The 22739-nt window shown below is 51.1% G+C and overlaps 1 protein-coding gene across 1 annotated transcript in view; it reads right to left on the bottom strand.

The window, feature by feature from the left end:
• Positions 1–22739, bottom strand: part of RPH3A (rabphilin 3A) — a 100559-nt gene that overhangs the window by 2555 nt on the left and 75265 nt on the right. Inside the window, 9 exon segments of the mRNA XM_039244899.1 lie at positions 666–747; positions 4573–4727; positions 5416–5472; positions 9322–9448; positions 13269–13378; positions 14776–14850; positions 17698–17777; positions 20482–20724; positions 22190–22252. Coding sequence (XP_039100830.1) covers positions 666–747; positions 4573–4727; positions 5416–5472; positions 9322–9448; positions 13269–13378; positions 14776–14850; positions 17698–17777; positions 20482–20724; positions 22190–22252 — 992 coding nt within the window.

Here is a 22739-nt window from a genome sequence, read left to right as displayed (position 1 = left end):
AGAGCCTGGAGCCTGCTTCGGATTCTGTGTCTCCCTCTTTCTCTGCCCCTCCCCTGCTCATGCTCTGTCTCTCTCTCTCTCTCTCTCAAAAATAAATAAACATGTAAAAAATTTTTAAAAAGCAAGCAAGCAAGCTCATGTTCATTTGGAGGATGGGCCAAGCACAAGGGAGTCAGGCAAGAGTCTACTGCAGTAGTCCAGACGGGAAGCACCAGACAGGTAACAGTGAGGCCACAAGAAGGAGCACATTCAGTGGGTACGTAGATAGTGGCCTTGGGGGAACTTGATGCCCAGGATGGACATGCGGGTGAGGGAGAGGGAGACGGCAGTGCCAACTGGGTAGATGGTAAAGGGCATCACTACCCCTATATATTCCCTCAAATTTCAGTACCACAAACTATTCGAACGGGTAAAGACACTGGAGATGATTTCATTCACTCTCTTCAAATGCAGCTTCTTCCTAAGACAGTCCTCATCCATAGGCTTTTGTCTCAGGCTTGATTCCCTCTCGTGACCAGGAACTCATTACCTAACTTGAGATAATTCAAGTCGATCTGTGAGAAAAAGCTTTTTTGATGTGCTTTACAACATTCTAGTAGGGAGCGTGTTCCTATCTCACGTACAGGAAATGTCTCAGAGCGTGACAAAAAATGGGGCAGCCTCACCTCATTAAATTCAGGATTCAAGGTTTTCTTCTTTATTTGAGTCTTGTGTTTGGCTTTCTTTCCCATGTCCGGCTTCAGCCAGCTGAGAGGAGACAGAAATGCTATTGTGGATGAAGTTTAATGAATAACGGCAGCCTCTTGATAACCCCAAAGGCTCCTTTCAGTGTCAGGAGAATAACTGAACTGAACAAATCAGAAAGTGAGTCAACAGTAACAATGGCCAATGCTCATTAGAGCAGCTACCAGGCACTGCGCTAGGCACCTTAGGTACATCTAATTCTCAAACAAACAAGTGGGAACTGTAGCCAACCGTTCTACATACAAGACATGGAGCATCCAGAGAGGCTGGCACGTGTGCCTCCAGTCACACAGCTGGGGACTCAAGCCAGCTGTTGTCTCTGGACTCTGTGCTCTTAGCCAGAACTTTCTCCCAGTGGATCAGATTGAAAGCCTGGGCTGTGGTGCCTGGAGTTTCACTATGACCCCTTAGACTGCCCCCAAGTCCTGGGGATATGGTGACTGTGTAGACAGAAAGGAGAAGACACAGATCTGATTATAGTAAATCCTGCTCAACACTGGTCAGTGGCTCTCCTTGGACCTCAGGGTAAAATTCAAAATCCTTGATGTGGCCTTTCAGGCTCTGTATGATTGGGTCCGTGCTCCAGCGCAGCCCGGCCTTGGGCCATGCTCTTCACCCCACGCCCCAGTCACTGTCCTTTCCACCCCAGGGCCTTTGCACACTCCATCCCCTCTGCCTAGAGGGCTCTTCCCCAGTGTAGGCACGATGCCTGGCACATAGTAGGTGCTCAACCAATTTCTTCTGGACAAATAAATAAAACAGGCCAGCAACTCTTAAGAGCTGGGATATTCGGATTCTGATTAAAGCTGTCACTAGCTGTGCAACTTTGAATACGAGTGTCGCTGTGGCCTGCCTCAGTTTCCCAATCTCTACAGAAGGCAAACATTTCATTTTTCTCACTTACGGAAGTGCTTTTGAGGATAATTTATTTTATGTGTTGACTGTTACTGAAGTATAGTTGACACATAATGTGCCACTAGTTTCAGGTGTATGACATAGTGACTGGACAGGTCAATGCTTCTACTATGCTCACCATGCCTGTCACCACCCAGTGCTATCACGGCAGCGACTGTCTTCTGAATGTTGTGCCTCTGACCCCTGTGACTCATTCAGTCCATGACTGGAGGCCAGTACTGCCCACAGCCCTTGAGTGTACTTTTGTTTATCTATTTATTTTACTTTTTAATGTTTATTTTTAAGAGACAGACATTGAGACAACTGGGAGAGGAGCTGAGAGAGAGGGAGACTCAGAATCTGAAACAGGACCGACTGAGCCACCCAGGTGCCCTGAGGATACTTTTAAAGAAGAGACACAAAGAGGGAACTGAAAGTATGAAGGGCTGAGCAAAGATACAGATAAAATTGGGACGCCTGGGGGGCTCAGTCGGTTAAGCGTCCAACTTTAGCTCAGGTCGTGATCTCACAGTCCGTGGATTTGAGCCCCGCGTGGGGCTCTGTGTTGACAGCTCTGAGCCTGCAGCCTGTTTGGGATTCTGGGTCTCCCTCTCTCTCTGCCCCTCCCCCACTAGCACTCTGTCTCTGTCTCTCAAAAATGAATAAAAACAGAAACCTACGTGACAATAAACTATTTATAAAAAAAATAAAAAAAATAAAATAAAAATGTGTAACGAGGAAAAAAATGAATAAAAACATTAATTTTTTTTAAAATTTTAAAGCGATAAAATTAATTCTGATTTTAAAAATCTTTATTTGATCTTAAGCTGATTACGGCCTCCTGTTAGCTTCACCATGATGGCCACCAGGGCAGCCATTTTACCGGCAACCTCAGCAACGCTCCTTCTTCTGGAGGGGCTGGATGGATGGGAGAAGGGGTGGAAGGGAGAATCACTTCAGAAAAACAACTTGCGTGTTGCTGGGATGTAATGGAGAGCAGGACAGGAGCCCCTGGGCCAGTTTTCTCTATTGGACCATATGAGAAAATAAAACCCAATTACTCCTAGAAATCAAACTCATCCCGGACACGTGTGTTCTTTTGTTCAACAACTCCTCATTCAAAGAAAGGCTGAAGCAAAGTCCACACTGGTTTTTAGCCATGACCTTAAGGGGAGCGTTTCTTTCGATTATGAAAGGTAGTCAGTGGGAGGGAGTGTCTCCCGGGCTGGAGGGAACATGGGTAAGCACTCTCTGCCATGAGTAGTAGTAGTGGTGGTAGTGGTTTATAACCACAATGCTACATATTTATTGAGCACTTACTACGTACCAGACCCCATGAAAACATGTCTCTCGGATCTCCAGCTGCAGGGGCCAAAACTGACTGATAAGCTGCTGGACTCTGATTTTTACCACGATGTTCTTGCTGTGGCCGCGCTTGCCCCGGGCTGCTCCCAGCCAGTGCCTGGGCCCCCAGGGCCAGGAGGCGGCCCCATTTTTGGGAGATGCAGGACACCAATGAGTGACCTTGCACTCCAGGATTCCCCATCGCCTGAGCTGAAACTTCCTCAGAACTGCACTGCAATCTATGACGTTTCCTGCCCACCCGTCCCCCCTCCTCCCTGCCTGTTTTCCCTACCGCCTTCCTCTGGCTCCCTCTCAATTCCCTACAGCCTTGTTCACCAGTACATCTCTTTCACATCTCATTTCGTCTTGGCGTCTCCTCCTCGGAGGGTAAAACCTAGTGACCCATATTACTCTTCCCATTGTACAGATGAGGACATCGAGGGCCAGAGATGTGAAGGCACCAGCCAAAGGTCACACAGCTGGAGAATCCTGAAGACTACTGGCTCTAAGATTCAAACCCAGGCATCTGGATCCAGAGCCCAGGCTTTCCGCCATGTCGATAGAAACACACACTTTGCTGCCACAAGGCACGGCAGAATTCTATCGAGAGTAGCCGAATATTTCTGTACCAGGGACATTTCTCATTTGAGCCTTATGCCTTACCTACTCTTGGACTTAAGTGGACCTACTGTGTCCATAGCAGTGAAGAATCTGAAGCTCAGAGAGGATATAGTAACTTGCTGATAGTTAACAGTGAGCAGCTGGGAGATGGGAGTGGAGCCCCGTGTCCGGTTCAGCGGTGGCCACGAGGAGGCGCTGGGTGGACCTCCGCCGACAGCATCACCGACCTAGGCCCCCGCTGCTGCACTTGGAAATCCAGCCACGTTCGTGCTGAGATCCTGCTCCCAGCTGATGACGGAAGGTGGCAGGGCCCACTCCTAGGAGACATGGGACTCGTCTGGTGGCTGATTTGGGCCTCGAGGACTCTGATGGGCTTGCTGAACTTGCATCTAGGATGCCTCCACTGGTTCCCACCTCCCCCCTGCGCTCTCGCACTGGGTCCCACCCCCCTCCCTGCTTTCCCTTACTCAGGCATTTCTCGTAGTGAAGCCTTTGTCTGTTGGATCCTATCTTAGCATCATTCCATAGGACCTGGACTTACAGATAACACGTCTCTCTTACTCCCCATGGTGGAGCTTACTGGAATAACAAAAGTCTAAGGCCTCAGAGCATTTCCAGACTGCACCTGGGAGATGCTGGAATTGCTTCTTTGGTGGCCAGGCTCTCAACTGCTGGCGGGATTTGTTGCTGATTCCAGGGAGCTCCAAATGGGGTTAAGGCCTCTCTCCCACTGGAGGGGACAGAGCCACAAAACTCCTCATATGGGTGAGTGACACACCACTCTGACTCTCTGAGACTCCAGACTCACACTCTAGCCAGTTCTGGACATCATCTCCCTGTGTGACCTTGGGCAGGCTCATTCCCTTCTCTGAACCTCGATGTTCAACCATCTTGAGGAAGCTCTCTTGTTCTCCCTTTGCAAGGACCTAGGACCCTGTCTGGGGTCCATTCACAGTCCCAGTGACTCACAGCTTGACAAATGGATCTGAGTAGCCGTTGGCGTCCATGGCGGCCAGGTGCACGCAGCGTATGATGCCCACGATGAGGCCTCCCTGCTGTGTGCTGTACATGAGGGACACCAGGATCTTGCCGCGTTCCTCTATGTCACCAATGCGTTCCACCTGCTGTAGTAGAAGAAGAGGGCATATGGGCCTAGGAAGGGGAGGGGCCGGGCAATTGGATGGATGACTGGCGTTAGGGAGGAGACTGGAAAGTAGGAGGCACTGGCCCGGCCCTGTGTGTTCAGCACCTTGGACAGCAGACGCCCCCCAGTCTCCAGGGACAAGCGAGTGGGGATAGCAGTGAAGGCACTGGGGGCAGGGGCTTTGCCCTGACTTAGACAAAGACAGAGCCCTGAGTGACTGGAGGTGGGGCTGGACTCTGGTTCCAGTCTGACTCTGAGCTCAGATTTGCCGGAGTAAAACAGTTTTCTCACATCTGTAGTCTCTGGGGTCCCGTGAGGGACTTGGGCAGAAGGCACAGAGGGTAGCCCAACCCCAGCCTCAGCCAGGCTGCCCTAGGTCCCCACGGAGGGGGAGTGGCATTGCTCTAGTCGTGCAGAATTGTCCAGCAGAGCTTCCGGGGAACTCAGGGGTGTGCCCCGGGTGTGAGAGGGTGGGCTGTCTCAGCCTTGGGGGCTCCAGGTGGGAGGAGCATCTATTTGGTCTCATGTTCTAATGGGCAAGGGTGCCTCTCTCATGGTAAACTGATGGGCAAGTGGTTTTGGGAGAAAGAATAAAGAAGGGGCCGGGAGGGAGAGAAAAGAGAGATGGCAGACCTCGACCGTGGCTTCAATACCCATGCAGTGCTCACCTCCTCCTCATAAAGGGCCATGCCTCGGGCTGAGCCAGTGGTCCCGGCACGCTTCATCTTAGAGGAAAGAAATAGAAAGGAAAGATAACATGAGTCTGTGAGGCTCATCTCCTTACATGAGAAGGATCAGAAATCCCACATCCTTCCATTAGCATCCAGAGCCATGAGGGTGGGTTCTCCAAGCTTCTGTGGCATTCCAGCTCTCCTCCTTTTAGACAAAATTTACATAATGTTAGCCATATGATGGACCATGTTAATGCACATCCGGCCTATGATGTAGGTTTGTATTACTATCCCATTTGACAGATGAGGACACTGAAGGTCAGAGTGGTTAAGCCACTTGCTCGAGGCCACAGAGCCAACAAGTGGCAAAGCATCCCATACCTAAAACAGATACGTTTTCATCTGCTCTGGTAGGACTGGCACAGGGGGCTTGAGGTCTGAGCCACCAGGTATTCTTCCCCTTGGCTCCTAAGGCCCTTTTGTAGGATTCTATGACTCTGGGGAACACAATGTGGAAACCACTGCCTAAATCCAACCTCCCCACTATAGAGATGAGGAAAACTGAGGTCCAGGGGGGAGGGACAGCACTTGCGAGGTCCTTGCCCTTGGTGAGGCATGTGGGGTAGTTGGTGGTGGGGAGGTTAAGGGCGAAGAGCAAAAGAAGATGACCAGTGGGGTCCTGTGGCTGCTCCAGGCCCCTGCCTGTCCCTCTGCCTTTGTGCCTCTGGGGCTGGCTGCGTCCCTCATAGGAAGATGGGCAGACTCAGGGGCTGATAATCCAGGTGGGGGCCCGGCCACTGTCCTGACCAGCTGGACTCAGTGAGAGATGGAAGAGGAGGCCTGAAGAACTAGCTGTTACCAGGAGAAGAGCCAGTGCAAATTTTTTACTCTTAGGATTGTCTTTAGTGATTTATCTGGAGCCTGGCATTTGGGGCAAATTGCTTCTTGCAGTTTTCCTTGCTCTGTCTTGTTCTTTCGTCTGTACTATAGAAACACGGTGCGGTGCACGGGATGTTCCATCCTCGGGCTGGCCATCTGGTGGGAGGATGCAGCAAGACTTCCCCTCCTGCCCCCCACGGTGGCCCTGTGGGGAGCCGGCCCACTGCCCAGCACACCGGTGGCTGCTGGAGAGCTAGGCTCCGGCCGGTGCCCAAGAGCACAGCCACCGCCTTGCGGCATATCCTTGGCAGCTCGCTCCCCTCTGTGGGCCCAAGGTGGCCCATAGGTAAAATGGGCAGGTTGGATTATCTCTATAAATACAGACTGCTGGGTCCTGCCGTACCTCCCTAAGTCAGGATCTCCAGAGAGGTCCCCACAAATCAGTTTCAGTTCTGGTTTAAAATGTGGTTTAAGCCCCAGTTTAGAAATCTCCAGTTGAGAACTGTGTCTGCAGCCTCTGATGCGCCAGCATCGCTCGCTACCTCCAGCCGTGCTCCAGCCGTAGGGGAAGGCGGGTAAGGGAGGAGGCCTCTGTGCCGGGGCTCATGCAAAGCAGACTGCTCGCAAATGGACCGGGAAAGCGGCAAGGAAGCCACAGGCTACAAGAGCTGCTTGCAGAAGTGCGCCCTCTACTGGAGAGTGAAGAAACCTCGTCGTTACAGGCCTGACGCTGTGGCATTGGGCGAAATCAGAGGTTATCCGAAGTCCACTGAACTTCTGATCCGCAAACTTCCTTTCCAGCATTGGCGCGAGACATTGCCCAGGACCTCAAAACAGATCTGCGCTTCAGAGTGCAGCTATTGGGACTGTGCGGGAGGCAGCGCGGCCTCTCTGCTGGGCCCCCTAGAAGATGCCAATATGTGTGTTCTTTATGCCCAACATGCAACATTGTGCCAGTAGACATCCCGCTGGCGCACTGCCCAGGTGGGGAAGGTGCTTAAGAATCCACTACGATGGGTAACATTTGGAGGTGCCTCGGTGGCTCAGTCGGTTAAGCACCTGACTCTTGATTCCAGATCATGATCTCAAGGTCGGTGAGTTTGAGCCCCTTGCGGGGCTTGGTTCTGACAGCGCGGATCCTGCTTTGGGTTTCTCTCTCTGCCCCTCTGCTGCTCATGCCTGCACTCTTTCTATCAAAAATATATAAACCTTAAAGAATGTTTTTTCCTCTTCTTCCTGTTACTGGTCGTTCTGAACGTTCAGTATTTTTTCCCCATGGGAATCAAAAGTTACCTGAGTTTATGATTGCAAGGGAAAAACAGGGGACAGAAATCAGGTATTAACAGTTTTTCCATTTTCATTTGTGTGTGAATTTTTAATATAAATGTGGAGACCTAAAGCATTAATGCCAGCTAAAATGTTTCAAGGAGCACGATTCAGCAGGTTCGACTTTATAATAATGATAAATAAACCGGTTACATTTTTCTGGATAATGCCGGCATTTGGATCTTTTTTAAAAAAAATTTTTTTTAATGTTTTATTTATTTCTAGGAGAGAGAGAGAGAGAGACAGCGTGAGCAGGGGAGGGTCAGAGAGAGAGGGAGTCACAGACTGAAACAGGCTCCAGGCTCTGAGCTGGCAGTCAGCACAGAGCCCGACGCGGGGCTCGAACCCACGAACCGCGAGATCATGACCTAAGCGAAAGTCAGACGCTTAACCGACTAAGCCACCCAGGCGCCCTCATTTGGATCTTTTTTTAAACAGGGACATTTCTTATCGACGGCAGCTGAATGGTATTTGTGGCATTTTGATCACACGGTAGATTCCATCCGTTCACTACACTTTTCTGAGTTGTCCTACGTGTTTTTAATGCTGTCAGTCTTCTGTGCTGTTCCTGTAAGTTTGCTACTAAAATACATCGAACTATAAAAACAATTAAAAAAGTAAAAACCTCCAGTTGATTCCGAGGTATAGATTGGTATTCTCCGATCTCCAGCTGGAAGCCTCAGTTTGGTCCCTGTTTGTTCCCAAGGCGAGCATCGTGTCTTGCAGTAACAGATCCACTGCTCCATGAAGTAGTCTCACATTAGTCCTTAAAAGACCCTATGAAGTCGGTACTTTACTACCTTAGTCCATTTTACAGATGAGAAAATTGAGGCCTCAAGAGGTTAAATAATTTGGCTCAGAGTATACTGTGAGTGGCAGAGCCTGAGATTCAGACCCAGGGTTACTGGCTCCAGGACTCATGCTCTTAAGCACTATGCTACCTGCCTCCCGGTGACCTGCGTGGAGCTTTATTCATTCGTGACCGGCGAGGGGGTAAGGCAGCATTCCCTTCCACAATAACAACAATTAATTTACGAGTGCTTATCAGACCCTACGTTCTGTTCTTTTTTTTTTTTTAATTTTTTTTTTTAATGTTTTATTAATTTCTAGGAGAGAGAGAGACAGTGTGAGCAGGGGAGGGTCAGAGAGAGAGGGAGTCACAGACTGAAACAGGCTCCAGGCTCTGAGCTGGCAGGCAGCACAGAGCCCGACGCGGGGCTCGAACCCACGAACCGCGAGGTCATGACCTAAGCGAAAGTCGGACGCTCAACCGACTAAGCCACCCAGGCGCCCCCCTACGTTCTGTTCTGATAGTATCTATCACGCAACCCTCCTATGGCGCAGGTCTTGTTGAGATGCCCATTTTGTAGACTAGAAAAACTGAGGCTCAGAATTGTTCAGACCGTTGGCCGAGGCCAGGGGCCAGGGAAATGGCAGAGCCGGGCTTTGCCCCCAGGGAGGCCACACTGCTGTTCCACACCGCCCTTCCCGGTTTCACCAAGGGGGATGTGACGTCAGAGAAGTGACCTGGGCCCGGGCTGCAGAACCAGGACGCAATCCGATGTTCTGGCCTGAAATCTCCCTCCCGCCTCTACTGTCGGGCACCTTGAAGGTCTATCACCACCTTTGCGGGCCCAGAGGAAGGCCCCGGCTCCCAGCCCTTCCTCCCCGCTGCACCCTCGGGGCAAAGGCGCTCACCGGGATCACTCGCTCCAGACAGATGTTGAAGTTCTTTCTCTGGTTAGGCTTCAGCTTCTTGAGTGAGAATCTGGTCTCACCGATAAACTCGTTATGGCCAAATTTGTCTTCGTCACAGACGGAGATCCTGCGATCCACAGAAGGGGTAACTCACAAGCAGTAATGTGTACACATCTTAAGTTTACAACTTGCCGAATTTTTGCATATGGATGCACTGATGCAACTATCACCCAGCTCAAGATATAGAATGTTCTGGCTCCCGGAAGACCCTCAAGGTCCCTCCTTGTCATGACCTCCCTCAAAGATAACCATTACATTGGCCACTGGCAAGATTCATTGTCTTGTTTTGGACCCTCAAATAAATACAATCAGCCGGTATGTATCCTTTAATGTTCTGTTTCTTTTACTCAGCAATATGTCATGAACTTCATCTACATCTAGAGTCATTTGTCCTTTTCATGGCTATATACTATTCCACTGTGAACTGATACCCCAATACTTCTGCTACTGATAGGCGTTTGGTTTTGACCCATTTCTAGTTTTGAGCTCTTATGAAGAAAGCTGCCACAATAAACTTTTAATTTTTTTAAAGGTGGGGGGCATCTGGATGGCTCGGTTGGTTAAGCATCTGACTCTTGGTTTCTGCTCAGATCATGATCTCACGGTTTGTGAGTTTGAGACCCGCCTCAAAGGTTCTGTGCTGCCAGCGCAGAGCCTGCTTGGGATTCTCTTTCTCCCTCTTTCTCTCTGCCCCTCCCCCACTCATGCTCGCTTTCTCTCTCTCTCAATAAATAAATAAACTTTAAAAAAAAAGAAAGAAAGTTGCTACCGAACACTCATGTCTGTGTCTTTTGGTCTGCATATGTGTATGTTTCTACTGAGCATCGTCCAAGGAGTGGAAGTGCTGAGTCACGTAGGTTTAACTTCAGTAGAACTTTCTAGACAGTTTTCCAGGGTGGTTCCACCAATCACACCCCCACCAGCAGGCCATACAAGTTCTGTTTACTCTTCATTGTCTCTAACTTTGACTTTGTCCGTCTTTAAGTTTCGCCATTCTGAGCGAGCAATGGTTCTCTCTTGGTAGTTTTCATTTATAGTCCCCGGTGATTAAGAAAGCTGAGCCCCGTTTTCATATACTTTATGGCCAGGGGAGCATCGTCTTCTGCAAAGTCAAGCCAGCAACTTAGCTACCCTCTCCTCTTTCAGTGCGTCGTCCCTGCAGACATCTGAGTTTCCCACTTTACAGAGGAGACCGGCCCCCAGAGAGCTGGACTCAACTTTCCCTGGTAAGAGGCAGAACCAGAAGTGAATCCAGGTCTCTCCGAACCCTCAAACACTATCTAGTCCTTCATTAGCCACTCTGCACAGCAGTGAGTAGAACACAGGCAGACACAGAGAGGGCAGGTCATGGAAAGGCCCCTCAGGAGGCCAAAGGAGCCAGTGCTCGCATAATAACTCATCCTGACATAGACCGGAGGGAAGGAAGGATGTGTCTCCCTGAGGCACGGGAGGCAGTCAGGTGGATGGGCAGGGACTAAAGACACCTTCCCCCTTGGCCACCTGCATTTGTTGAACCGTGTTCAAAGCGCTCAAGGGCCAGAACAGCCTCATGGATGAGCCCCACCCAGCAATGCCAGTTCTAGGAATTTACCTCAAAGACATAAGATGTGCCAGGTCGTTTAACTACAAAGATGTTCATCACCGTATTCTTTCTAATGACCAAATAGCAGGAATAACATGCGTGCTCTATAATGGGGGGCTACTGAAGAAGATTATGAGATGACCGTAAAAATGTAACAGGAGGCATGGAAAATAGTGTTGTATAAAAAAAATTTTTTTTTTTAATTAAAAAAAAAAGGGACGACCGGTGGCTCAGTCAGTTAAGTGTCTGACTTCAGCTCAGGTCATGATCTCGTGGTCCATGAGTTTGAGCCCCGCGTCAGGCTCTGTGCTAATGGCCAGGAGCCTGGAGCCTGCTTCAGATTCTGTGTCTCCCTCTCTCTCTGCCCCTCCCCTGCTCATGCTCTGCCTCCCTGTGTCTCAAAACTAAACATTAAAAAAACAATTAAAAAAAAAAAAGTTAGGATAGAGAATAGCCTGAGGGAGGGTCCTCACTACAGGAATGGCTGCGGGGGGGGGGGGGGGGGGGGGGGGCAGGGAGCCTGTGGTCTTGAGAACGTTCTGTTCTCGGATCTCAGCTGTGTCCCCTTTGTAAAAGTTCATCAATCCGTACAGTTTTTGTGTGTGCATTTTTCTAGGTGGATGCTACCCTGCAAGAAAAATGTTTACTTAAACTAACAGTGTGGCTGGTGGGAATGTGTGCAGAACAGCCCAAATTTGAAAAGCAGCTTGTATGATTTGCAAAATAAAACAAAAACAAAAACAACAGATGCTATGAGGCAGGAAATGCCTGCTCGCTTTTTTTTTAATTGTTTATTTATTATTGAGACAGAGAGAAACAGAGCATGAGTGGGGGAGGGTCAGATAGAGAGGGAGACGCAGAATCCGAAGCAGGCTCCAGGCTCTGAGCTGTTAGCACAGAGCCCAATGCGGGGCTCAAACCCATGAACCGTGAGATCATGACCTGAGCCGAAGTCGGATGCTTACCCAACTGAGCCACCCAGGCGCCCCGCTTTGTTTCTATCCGAAGGAGACATGACTGTGCACACAGGGAGGCATAAAGGGTGCTCGTCTGTTTGTAAAGAAGCTGGAAACAACCTAAATGTCCGTCCACAAGGCACTGGCTGAATAAACTGGCAAACATTTACATAAAATGTAAAAACAGGCCAGACAATACCATCATGGTGTATAGATACGTAGTCATGTAGCTGAAGCGTAAAGCATGGGAAGGACATCCATAAAATTCAGTGTTTAGCTCTGCGAGGGAAGGAAGAGGAGGAGACGGCGTGTGTAAGCATCTGTAGTGCTTTACTTCTTGAAAATAATAATAATTGAAAAAGCTGCACATACAGCAAGATAGTAAGATTTTTCTAAAAGCCTGAGTATTGAGTTTGTGGATGTTTGTTTTATGTTCTACACTCTTCTGTGTCTTTTTACAAATTTTTTGTAATGTTTATTTATTTTTGAGAGAGAGACAAAGTGTGAGCAGGGGTGGGTCAGAGAGAAAGGGAGACACAGAATCCCAAGCGGGCTCCGGGCTCTGAGCTGTCAGCACAGAGCTCGACACGGGGCTCGAACCCACGAACTGTGTGTGAGATCATGACCTGAGCTGAAGTTGGACGCTTAACCCATGGAGCCACCCAGGCACCCCTCTTCTGTGTCTTCCTGATATTCAAATTATTAAACATTTTTTAAAATGTGCCATTCTGTGTAATACTCTGAAGCAGTCAAATATTAGGCAGATCTAAATGTCTTGTCATGGCTGAAACTCAAGATCCATTGTTAAGAAAAAAGGCAGGTTCCAGATCTATGCAGCAGGGGTACTTTATAGGTTGTAATCTGGTTTGGAGCTGTGGACGCTCATGGGCTGGCAGAGCGATTAACATTTAAAAAGAGCATTGCCTTCTCTGTCATTTTTTTTTTTTTTAAACAAGGAAAGTGTATTCATTCATGACTTCTATAATTACAAATGCAGTTTAACAAAACACGGAAGAAGATAAAATGGCATCAATATATTGTTAAGTACGAGAGGCTAATTAATTAATAGCATGGTCCATTTTTATAAACACTTCATTTTAGAAGAAATGTTTGCACCCATACATAAGTACACACGCATAAACACACACACACACACACACACACACACCCCGAATGTCCAGACACCAAGATGTTAAGAGGGTTTTTTTTCTCTGTATTTTCAAAAGTTTTTACCAGCACTATATTGTTTTGGTAGAAGTAGAAAAGAAGGGAAAAACTAAGCAGACATATTTTAAAGAGGGGCCCCTGGCAGCCCTCGGCGCCCCCTCCGTGCCCCCTCCCCGCAGTACCTGAGTGTCTTCCTCTGCATGTCTTCGTCTGTGATGCCATGATAGACAAGCGTCTCGTTCCACACGGGGTTCCGGGTGTTCCGCAGGGTTTTTGTTCGAAGCTTGTTGGACTAGAGCCCAGAGAGATGGACAGACACCTGCCTCGGTGGGGAGCCAGCCCCGCGGCCCTATCCTTCGGGTTGATTGGGGTGGGTGGGTGGATGAAGTAGAAGTCCCTATCCCTATCCATCGGGGGATGGGCGGGCGGTCAATATGGGAGTCCTCTCCCTTTACAAGTATCCAGGGGCTCAGATGTTCCCCAATGCGTGCTTTCAGTGAGTGAGGCACGCCCCGCCCGGTGAGGGCTGTGGCCATGGAGCCACCCCTCCCTCCATGCTCCAGGTCCTCTCTGAACTTTCCATTAAAATTAGAAAGCAGAGACATCTTCCTTTGAGAAAAAATGTGATTTATAGGCCAGAAAGGCAGCGAAGAAACAATTTCTGGAGAGATTGAAATGGTTCCTTCTGTCTTCCCAAATAGCGTCCACCATGCCTGAAGTTCCTTAGGGGGCAGAGTTTTCATTTTGCTCGAAGAGAGAAGGCTAAGAATGCACTATGTCCAGAAGAGGTGGCCTGGTGACAAATCTAATTCATACTAACATGTAAATGACTCACTGGGCGCTTTGGCATAGCAAGTTTGCATTCAGGAGTGAGCAAAGACTCTCGAGGAGAAGCAACGTACTGGGTACTGGGGAGTTAGAATGAGAAGCGACCAAACACTTCAAAGTTTGGCCACGGCCAGGGGAGGGACTCTCCTCGATCCAAACAAAGAAAGGGTAAGAGAGAGAGAGCATGCGTGTGAATGCACGCACGTGTGCCCTCTTTGTGATGCGACATTTCACATTTGCAGAGACTTTTAACAGGCGTTTCCACAAGATCACATAACCGAATGCGCAGTCGCCCTGGTTTTCAGAGCATCCGTGTCAGATTAAGACAACAAACCAGAAAATAAAATCCAAGAAAGCACCTTTTCCTTTCTGGCCTTGTGCTCTGAGTGGACCAGTCCAAAGGAAGGAGAGTTAGCCCCATTTTCCTTTCCGGATATGCGGACTTTCACTCAGTAACAGCACATTTTCTCAAGGGCTTAGCCCTGCAGCCCAGAGAGAGCTATTCATTTCCATTAAGAGAGGAGAAGGCTTTGAACGTAAAATGAGCAGGCGAAGTGAGCCATGGTCGGCACTGGGGAGCCACAGAAGGTATCTGAGCAGGTGGATGGCATAACCAGGGCACCTGCTTCCCCGCTGGCCTTCGGCAGCTCCCTGGATCCCAGGTTTCTGGGCTGGAGAGGCTGGCAGAGCGCCTGCACCTTGAGGAGGAATGACTCCCCTTACCCCTCGATAGGACTTGCCGCTCAGGGAGGAGGCGAGTTTGGGGCCAGATAAGGCTATTTTAGGCTCTGAGCTGGGAATCTCGGGTGCCTGCCAGAGCCCATGTGCCCCGCCTGCCGAGAGGCCCAGGCCATATGGTACCTTGCTGGCTCCCGGCAGGAGGTGCAGCTTAACGTAAGGATCAGCCAAGCCATTGGAGTCCATGGGCTTCAGTCCCTGCAAGAGAAAAGACAGCAGCATGAGGGCCTTGGGGGGCCTGGCGCTCAACTATCATCGGCAATGGACGCGGCCCCTGACATCTGTCCTGCCCAGCGGCCCACCCGTGTGCTTCCTCTTCCAAAGAGAGAGAAGGGAAACGAAGTCTCTTGGGAAGAACACCAGAATCAGGCAGACAGGGTTTGAAGCCTGGCCCTGTCACTTCCCAGCTGTGTGAGTTTAGGCAAGTTCCTTAGCCTCTCTGAGCCTCATTTCCCTCACCTGTCAAATGGGATAACAGGATCTGCTTCATGGAGTGGTAAAACCTAAACACAGTTATACCAGTAACGTGCTAGGGACGGAGCCTGGCCCACAGTGGCTGCCGGATCAGAGCTGGACTGTTCCTGGGATGGGAAGTGACGTTCCAGAAGAGGAAGGATGGGAGGGGAGGAGAAGCTGGGGAAAGAGGGCTTGAGTCCTGGCCCTGGCCCCTGCACTCATTTCTGAGACCTCAGTTTCTTCATCCATAAATAGGGGATCACATTGTCTCCCTGGCCCCCTTCACGGGGCTGGAATGAGGCTCAAGTGAGACACTGTGGGGGAAGGGAGTTTGGGGCAGGAATTACACTGAGCTTGTTTATATGAGCACCCCCAAATTCCTGGGGCCCAGACACACTGTGTCCCCCTTCCTAGGCCGGGGCTGGGCGGGCGTCCCTCCTCTGGGCTCCCACGGCCCCTTCTCATGACCCTAACCCCTGCGCACCTGCTTCTCTCTCTGTTCGGTGGGGCTGATCGCAGGCCCTGTTCATGGAGTTCTTGGGGGATGAAATGAGACCTCCCCTATGGAGGGTGAGCTCTGGGTGCCCTAATGACTGTGGACAATGTGGACAGGGTACCGCGAAGTGGGTGCAAGGGAGACCGCTCGCAGAGCAGCCTCGTGGGTAAGAGCGCAGGCTCTTGAGCTGGATGACACTGCCACTTCCTGGCTGAGACCTGGGCAAGTCACTTAATCCCTCTGTGCCTTAGTTTGCCCGTCTGTAAAATGGGAATGACGATAGACCCATTCTCATAGGTTGCTATGAAGGCCAAGGGGAACAAAGTAATCTATGGAAAGCCTTGGAGGGTGTACAAGCCTCAGAAAATGCTAGGCTGTTTCCCCAAAGTGAGTCCGTGAAGGCCTGGCCAGTTCTTGCTCGCTCAGATAGCCAGCATTTAGTGCAGTGCCTGGTACAGAGAACGTATTCAACAGACGTTTCTGGAAGGACTCTTGGAGTTCCAAGGTTGCAAACTGGCAGACACTATGCTTTTAAAATCCAGATTTGAACGCCTTTGGGGCCTGCTCACTCCAGTTTGCCAAAGTTACCACCACAGCCAAACATCTCACGCACCCTCCTCATCTCCGTTACCAGCCTGGCCCGAGAGCACGTGAGTTTTCTGGAGCCCTGTCTTGAGGGGGCTGAAATGGTGTGGGGTTCTCCCATTTCTGCAGCTGAAAAAAGGGGACCGCAGGAATGGGTGTAGAGCTAGACCATTACATCTGGACTCAAATCCAGCTCTATCTCTACCTGCTGGGTGACCTCGGGCTTTACCCTTCTGAGACTCAGTTTCCCCATCTCTACAACGGAGCTAATAACGATCCCTACCTGGGAGATTCCCAGGAAGATGCAAGGAGATCATGAATGTGCTTACCTCGCGGTGCTGTTAGAGGCTGGGGGTGGGTGCCTGTAAGTGCTTGCTATGGTGACTGAAACAAAATATGTGCTCAGTAAACGCCTGCTGAAGAAGGGGAGTGGGCGTGCTTACCAAGAGTAGTACTAAGCACGGCTGAGTCTCATTATCACCCAAACTGGGGCATTTTGTACGTGAGAAGGGGAGCTTTTAATTATTACAGCGAGGTAACTAGCTTGGCCAGGGACTGTCCTGGGCAAACGGGGATAAGTGGTCACCTTCCGCTTAATACTCAGTCGTCCTTGGGATGCCTCGGTGGCTCAGTCAGTTGGGCGTCTGGCTTTTGACTTCTGCTCAGGTTATGATCTCACAGTTCGTGAGATCAAGCCCTGCATCAGGCTCTGTACTGACAGTGTAAAGCCTGCTTGGGATTCTCCTTCTCTCTCTCTCTCTCTCTCTCTCTCTCTCTCTCTCTCCTTCCCCTGCTCACACATGCTCTGTCCTTCTCAGAATAAAAAGAAAATTCTCAGTCTTCCTTATGGGAGAGGCACATTATTAACCCAATTTACAAATGGCACACCGAGGCACAGAGAGGTGAAGTAACTTTCCCCAAACCACACAGCTAGGGAGCAGTGGAGCTGGTATTTGAAGCCGGAGGTCTGCTTCCTGAGCCTTGCTTGTTCCTCCACATGGACCAGGCCCGTCAGTTACTTTCTGGGACCCGCATGGGCATCATCCAGCTTTCCTTAGGGTCTGGAGCCCCCCTGGGGCCCGCAGCAGGGAGATGTTCTTGCATCTGCGGCAACGGGCCCCCTGTCCCCAACTCCGGCTGCCACCCCAGCCTGACAGTCACATCAGCAGAAGCAGCCGTCGGAGGGCGGGGCATGTCAGCTGTCTGGCTGTCACCGCCTCCCCGGGCAGCGCCTCTGCCGCGGCCCCCTCCAGGCGCTGTGGACGGAGCTGGGCAGATTCTAGTTGTGCCCTTGAAGTCCGGCTGCCCCTGCTCCCGGTAGCTACAGGTCAGTGCGCCCCCCACCCCCACCCCAGAGACCACCCCTGAAGAAAGTCCTCCAAAGGAAGTGGCCGTGGCTATTTCCTGCCCCTTATCACTGTCACTGTCACAGATCGACAGGCCTGGTAACCCACGCCGCCCCCGAGTCCCCTAGAAGTGCCAGAGCGGTCCCCAGCTAGACCCCTCACCTTGGCTTTTATGATGGTGCAGTGCAGGGAGCTGCTGTCCTGGTCTTAGAGGAGACTGAACTCCAGGGCTCCCAGGGTGGCTGAAGGCAGCAGAGGCAGGAACCAAGAGAACATTCATTCAGTCATTCAACAGACATTTCCTGAGCACCGACTAGGTGCCCAGGCTGCTCCAGGCACTGAGCCTGCAGGGAGGAAGCCTCGGTCCCTGCTCTGGGCTCACCGTCCTGACGGACCCTTCCCTACCTCGGAGCCCTCAGCCCACCCGTGGTCAGTTAATCGAGTGTGCGATTGCCTAGTTAATGACTTCCCATCCTGCTAGATTGAAAGCCCCATGAAGGCAAGGGCTGTGGCTGTCCTGTTCGCTGCTGGGCCCCCACTGGCCACAGTGCAGGACACACAGTCGGTGCTCGCTCGCTTGCTAAAGGAATAAATGAGTCTGAGCATTTGCTGTTACCTCTGCCTGGGATACCCTCCCTCTAGAACCTCACATGGCTGATGTCTTCTCATTATCCACATCTCAGCTGAAATGTCACCTCCTCAGAGAAGCCCTCGCTGACCGCTCCATCTAAAGCGGTCATTGCCCTATTTTATTTCCTTCTCGGTGTTCTATCTCTATTTGAAATGAACTCATGGGTAGGTTAACTGTTTCTCTCCACTAGAGTGTTAGTTCCGTTAGATTAGACGTCTCGGCTGCCCTTTTCTTTTCTGGCCATGGTGTCTCTAGCACCTAGAATAGTTTGGGGCACATAGTATGTGCTTGATAAGCACTTGTCGGCTATAGGGATGCGTGCATGAGGGAGTGAGCGGGATATAGTTGAATACGGTATAGGCTTGTTATAAGTCACCGGGGACAGGGCGTAAGGGGGACAGATACAAGCCGAGAGGGACTGTCCAGGCTTGGCAGGTCAGTGAAGAGACACTTAAGGCGGAAGGAAGGCGCGGTGGGTGCTGCTCTGGGTGGAAGTACTGGTCTGCAGAAAGGCAGAAATGTGGGCTGGACGCAGAGCATTTCCAAGGCAGGAAACAGTGCGTCCCCCACAAGGTGGTGGCGGGCCTCTCCGCCCTCCTTTCCTGACCCATGACCCATGGGAGAGTGCCGGGGACAGAAGCGGCAGCCGACATTTGATCCCGGTCCGTTTCACCTCGCTGATCTGCTACAGCGATGCGGTTGACCGGCAGCCCCTCCGCTCACTGGCCCTGTGAGGTTGGACCGGTCCCCGAAGCTCTCGGAGCCTCAGTTTCACTATCTGTGAAATAGGAATAGTAGAGGCAACTATTCCCAGGCCCAGCGGGAAGACCCAACAAGCAGGTGCACAGAACACACTTAGAATAGTGCCTGGCAAAAAATAAGTGCTCAGCAAGTGTGGACTATTATTACTTCTGATGTGCATACCACATAAATAATAATTATTCCTTTTGCATGTTTGGACTATCTAATGACAAATGGCTGCCAGTTTACCTCCCAGGAGGTAGCTGAGTGCACTGTCCCCTCAGCTCTGTGCGGGAGGCGGAATTCGCGTCCCATTTTACAACAAGGAGAGGTGACACGGTGGGGCCAAACCATGCGCTGATTGTGGCTGTCCGTCCACTTTTGAGTGGGTCCAGTCTGTCCACCTGACCAGGAGCCCTTGGGATGCCCCGAACCCCCCACAACACACGTTAGATCCAGACACGTATCCTTCCGTGCCTCCCTCCAGCTCACAAAGCACCCCCCCACCCAGCTGCTCCACACATGCCCGGGGTAAGTGCCATATGTGTGTGTGTGTGTGTGTGTGTGTGTGTGTGTGTCCCTAGGACTTCGGGTCTGAGTGACAGAGGGACAGAGCAGGCATTTTATAAATCACAAAAGGGATGGATGCAAGAGGAAATGTCTAGAAACTTTTAAATTATGGCCAAACAATTACTTTGAGAAGACACACAATAAAGAGTTTGGGAAACTAGTAACGTGCACACACACACACACACACACACACACACACATAGAAGTGAGATGCTGGGTCATGTGATAATTCTTGGCTGGCTGTGGACCCACCAAATACTGAACATCTGAGCATTGTCAATGTAGTTGAATTGTACCCTTAAAGTGATTTAGATGAAAAAGAAAATTTCAAACAGAGAGGGAGGCAAACCTCAGAGATTCTTGACTGCAGAGAACAAACACGGTGGGTGGGGGGAGAGGGGGAAATGGGTGCTGGGCACTGAGGAGGGCGCTTGTTGGGATGCACGCGATGAGACACGGGAATCTACCCCCAAGACCAAGAGCACATTGTATACACTGTATGTTAGCCACCTTGGCAACAAATATATATATAAAGTGATTTAAAGGGTAACTTTGATGTTATGTGTTTTTCATCACAATAAAAAATACACAGCACCGGGGTGCCTGGGTGGCTCAGTCGGTTGAGCATCCGACTTTCGCTTAGGTCATGATCTCGCGGTTCGTGGGTTCGAGCCCCGCGTCGGGCTCTGTGCTGACTGCCAGCTCAGAGCCTGGAGACTGTTTCAGAGTCTGTGACTCCCTCTCTCTCTGACCCTCCCCTGCTCACGCTGCCTCTCTCTCTCTCTCTCTCCTAGAAATAAATAAAACATTAAAAAAAAATACACAGCACCTATTCTTCAGAAAGCTGATGTCATTTTGTGAATTCAGCAACACGAACTTGTATCTTTATAACTTGATTAATACAGTTTATTCAGCTTGGCATACTGGGGGGCTATTCCTATGTCCCTGGGGACGGCACCCCCAAGTGACTTTCCCCAAACACGCCTCCCCTGAGTGCCACCTACTTGCTTCATCTGAATCGTAGCTGTTGGCTTCTTCCTCCTCATCCTCTGGGGGTGGGGGCTGGCGGGCAGGGGCCACGGCCACAGCGGGCTGGGGAGGCGCAGCCACTTGGGCGTAGGGGCCCGGTGGGTGGCCCGCTCGGTCGTCCCTGGGCCCAGCGGCTGAGTAGCCCCCAGCGGCCCCTGTTCGTTCCTCCCGGGGCGGGGCGGTGGCCCCTGCATAGCTGGGCTTGCCGGGAGCCACCTCTGCAGAGGAGGTGGGAGAGGCAGGAGAGAGGGAGTTGAGCCCCGGTATCATCACAGCAGCCACCACGGCAGAATTACCATTAGTGATGAGCACCTACTGTATACCAGGAGCTCACAAGCTTGCACCAGCACTACCCCGGCCCATGGAGGACCACCACAGCCGGTTGACCGGTTGACCGGGACAGGGTATGCGGGGCACACAATGTCATTCACCGATTCTCAGAATGTGCCTTTGTCAAAACCACCCAGGGAAGCTTCCAGAAATGCAGGTTCCCGGGCCCCTCCCAGACTGAGTAGGCAGTGCAGTGGGGCCTGGGAACGAGTCAAAACAAGGCAAAACAGACCTCAGGGGGGGTGGGGGGAACTGATCAGCAGTGTGGGCTCTGCAGCTAGACAGCCTGGGTTTGCATCTCTCCTGTGTGACCTGGGGCAAGTGACTTAATGTCTCTGAGCCTAAGTTTCTTCATCTGTCAAATGGGAATTATAATACCTGAAGATCCTGAAAGAGTATCAGTTATTATTTTTTAAATTATCTACTACATGAGGGGAGGGCACCTGGGTGGCTCAGTCAGTTAAGCATCTGACTCTTGATTCACGGTCCATGAGATCATGTCCTGCGTTGGGCTCTGCACTGATAGCATGGAGCCTTCTTGGGATTCTCTCTCTCTCCCTCTCTTCCCCTCCCCTGCTCGTGTGTGCATACTCTCTCTTTCAGAATAAATAAACTTAAAAGAACATAACCTACGACACACATACTACTTAGCACAGTACCTAGTGAGCTAGAAAGCAGTGATTAAGTGGTAGCCATGCTAACTGAAGATGACGTATAACATCATATGAAGAATCACTGTGACTTAGCATGACCTTAATCCACTCCAGGCCACGTGCTCAAGTTTTATGCGTATTCGTTTATTTAATCTTCTCATCAATTCTGTGAGGTCAGTCCTTGTATGATTCCCATTTTATTTGCTTTTATTTTTTGCTTATTTATTTTTGAGAGGGAGAGAGACAGACTGCGAGTGGGGGAGGGGCAGAGAGAGGGAGCCGCAGAGCCCTCTCTCAGAGCTGTCAGCACAGAGCCCGACACGGGGCTGGAACCCTTGACCCATGAGATCGTGACCTGAGCTGGAGTCAGGTGGTTAACCCACTGGGCCACCCCTGCGCCCTTCCCATTTTAGAGATAAGGAAATTGAGGCTCAGGGAAGGAAGTTAAGTGACTTGTCCAGGGTCACATGGCTGGGAAGAGAAGGCGCCAGGATGTGAATCCAGGCAGTCCGTGCTCTTAGCCACTATGTGCTCTGTCCTTTCCTATTTCCTCTTAGCAAGGATTATTTACAGCTTTAGAATCAGGGGGCCCATTTTGGCTCATCCGATGGGTCTCTGGGCTGGGCAGGCCGGGCGAAGGTCTGGCAGCCCCTGCTCTCTCACACGCAGCGGGACGGGGGTGGGAAGAAGGGAAACTTACGTGGCCGCTGATCTGGAGAGCGTCCTGCTGGCCCAGGGCTGGGCTTGCTGCCTCCCGGAGGCCCTGAACGGGGAAAAGAGACAGATGGAGCCGAGAAGGTGGCATGATTTGGGCGTTCTTCCCTGCCCCCCCTCATTTCGGGGGCGTGGACACGGGCCTGGGGGCAGCAGGCGATGTGAAGGAGTCCCCGGGGCTGCAGGAATGGTCCCGACGGGGACTCTGGGCTCAGAAAGGCGTGGGTTCAAGCCCCGCTGCTTCCTTCCCGGGCCTCGGCCCACCCTCCATGCATTGCGGACGGCTGCACCTGCTGCTCAGGTTTCACGGGCTGTTACGAGGCTGGTGAATGAATGGAGAAAGAGTTGGTTGTGAGGTGGCAGGCACGTTTGTACCCTGAGCCCCCATCGCTACGGGGCCACTGCCGGTCCAGTGGACTGTTTACAACTACGTTTCCCAAAGCCTGGGATGCGGGGCAGAGCGATAACGAGGGGACATGAAATATCGCTCACCCCACAGTGAGAGAGTCGTTTCAGTTTCCACTGCCTTTCACTAT

Source organism: Hyaena hyaena, unplaced genomic scaffold (genome assembly GCF_003009895.1).
Source record: "Hyaena hyaena isolate Hyena2069 unplaced genomic scaffold, ASM300989v1 scaffold_0, whole genome shotgun sequence".
NCBI classification, from domain to species: domain Eukaryota; kingdom Metazoa; phylum Chordata; class Mammalia; order Carnivora; family Hyaenidae; genus Hyaena; species Hyaena hyaena.
This window is presented reverse-complemented; position numbering and strand designations above follow the sequence as displayed.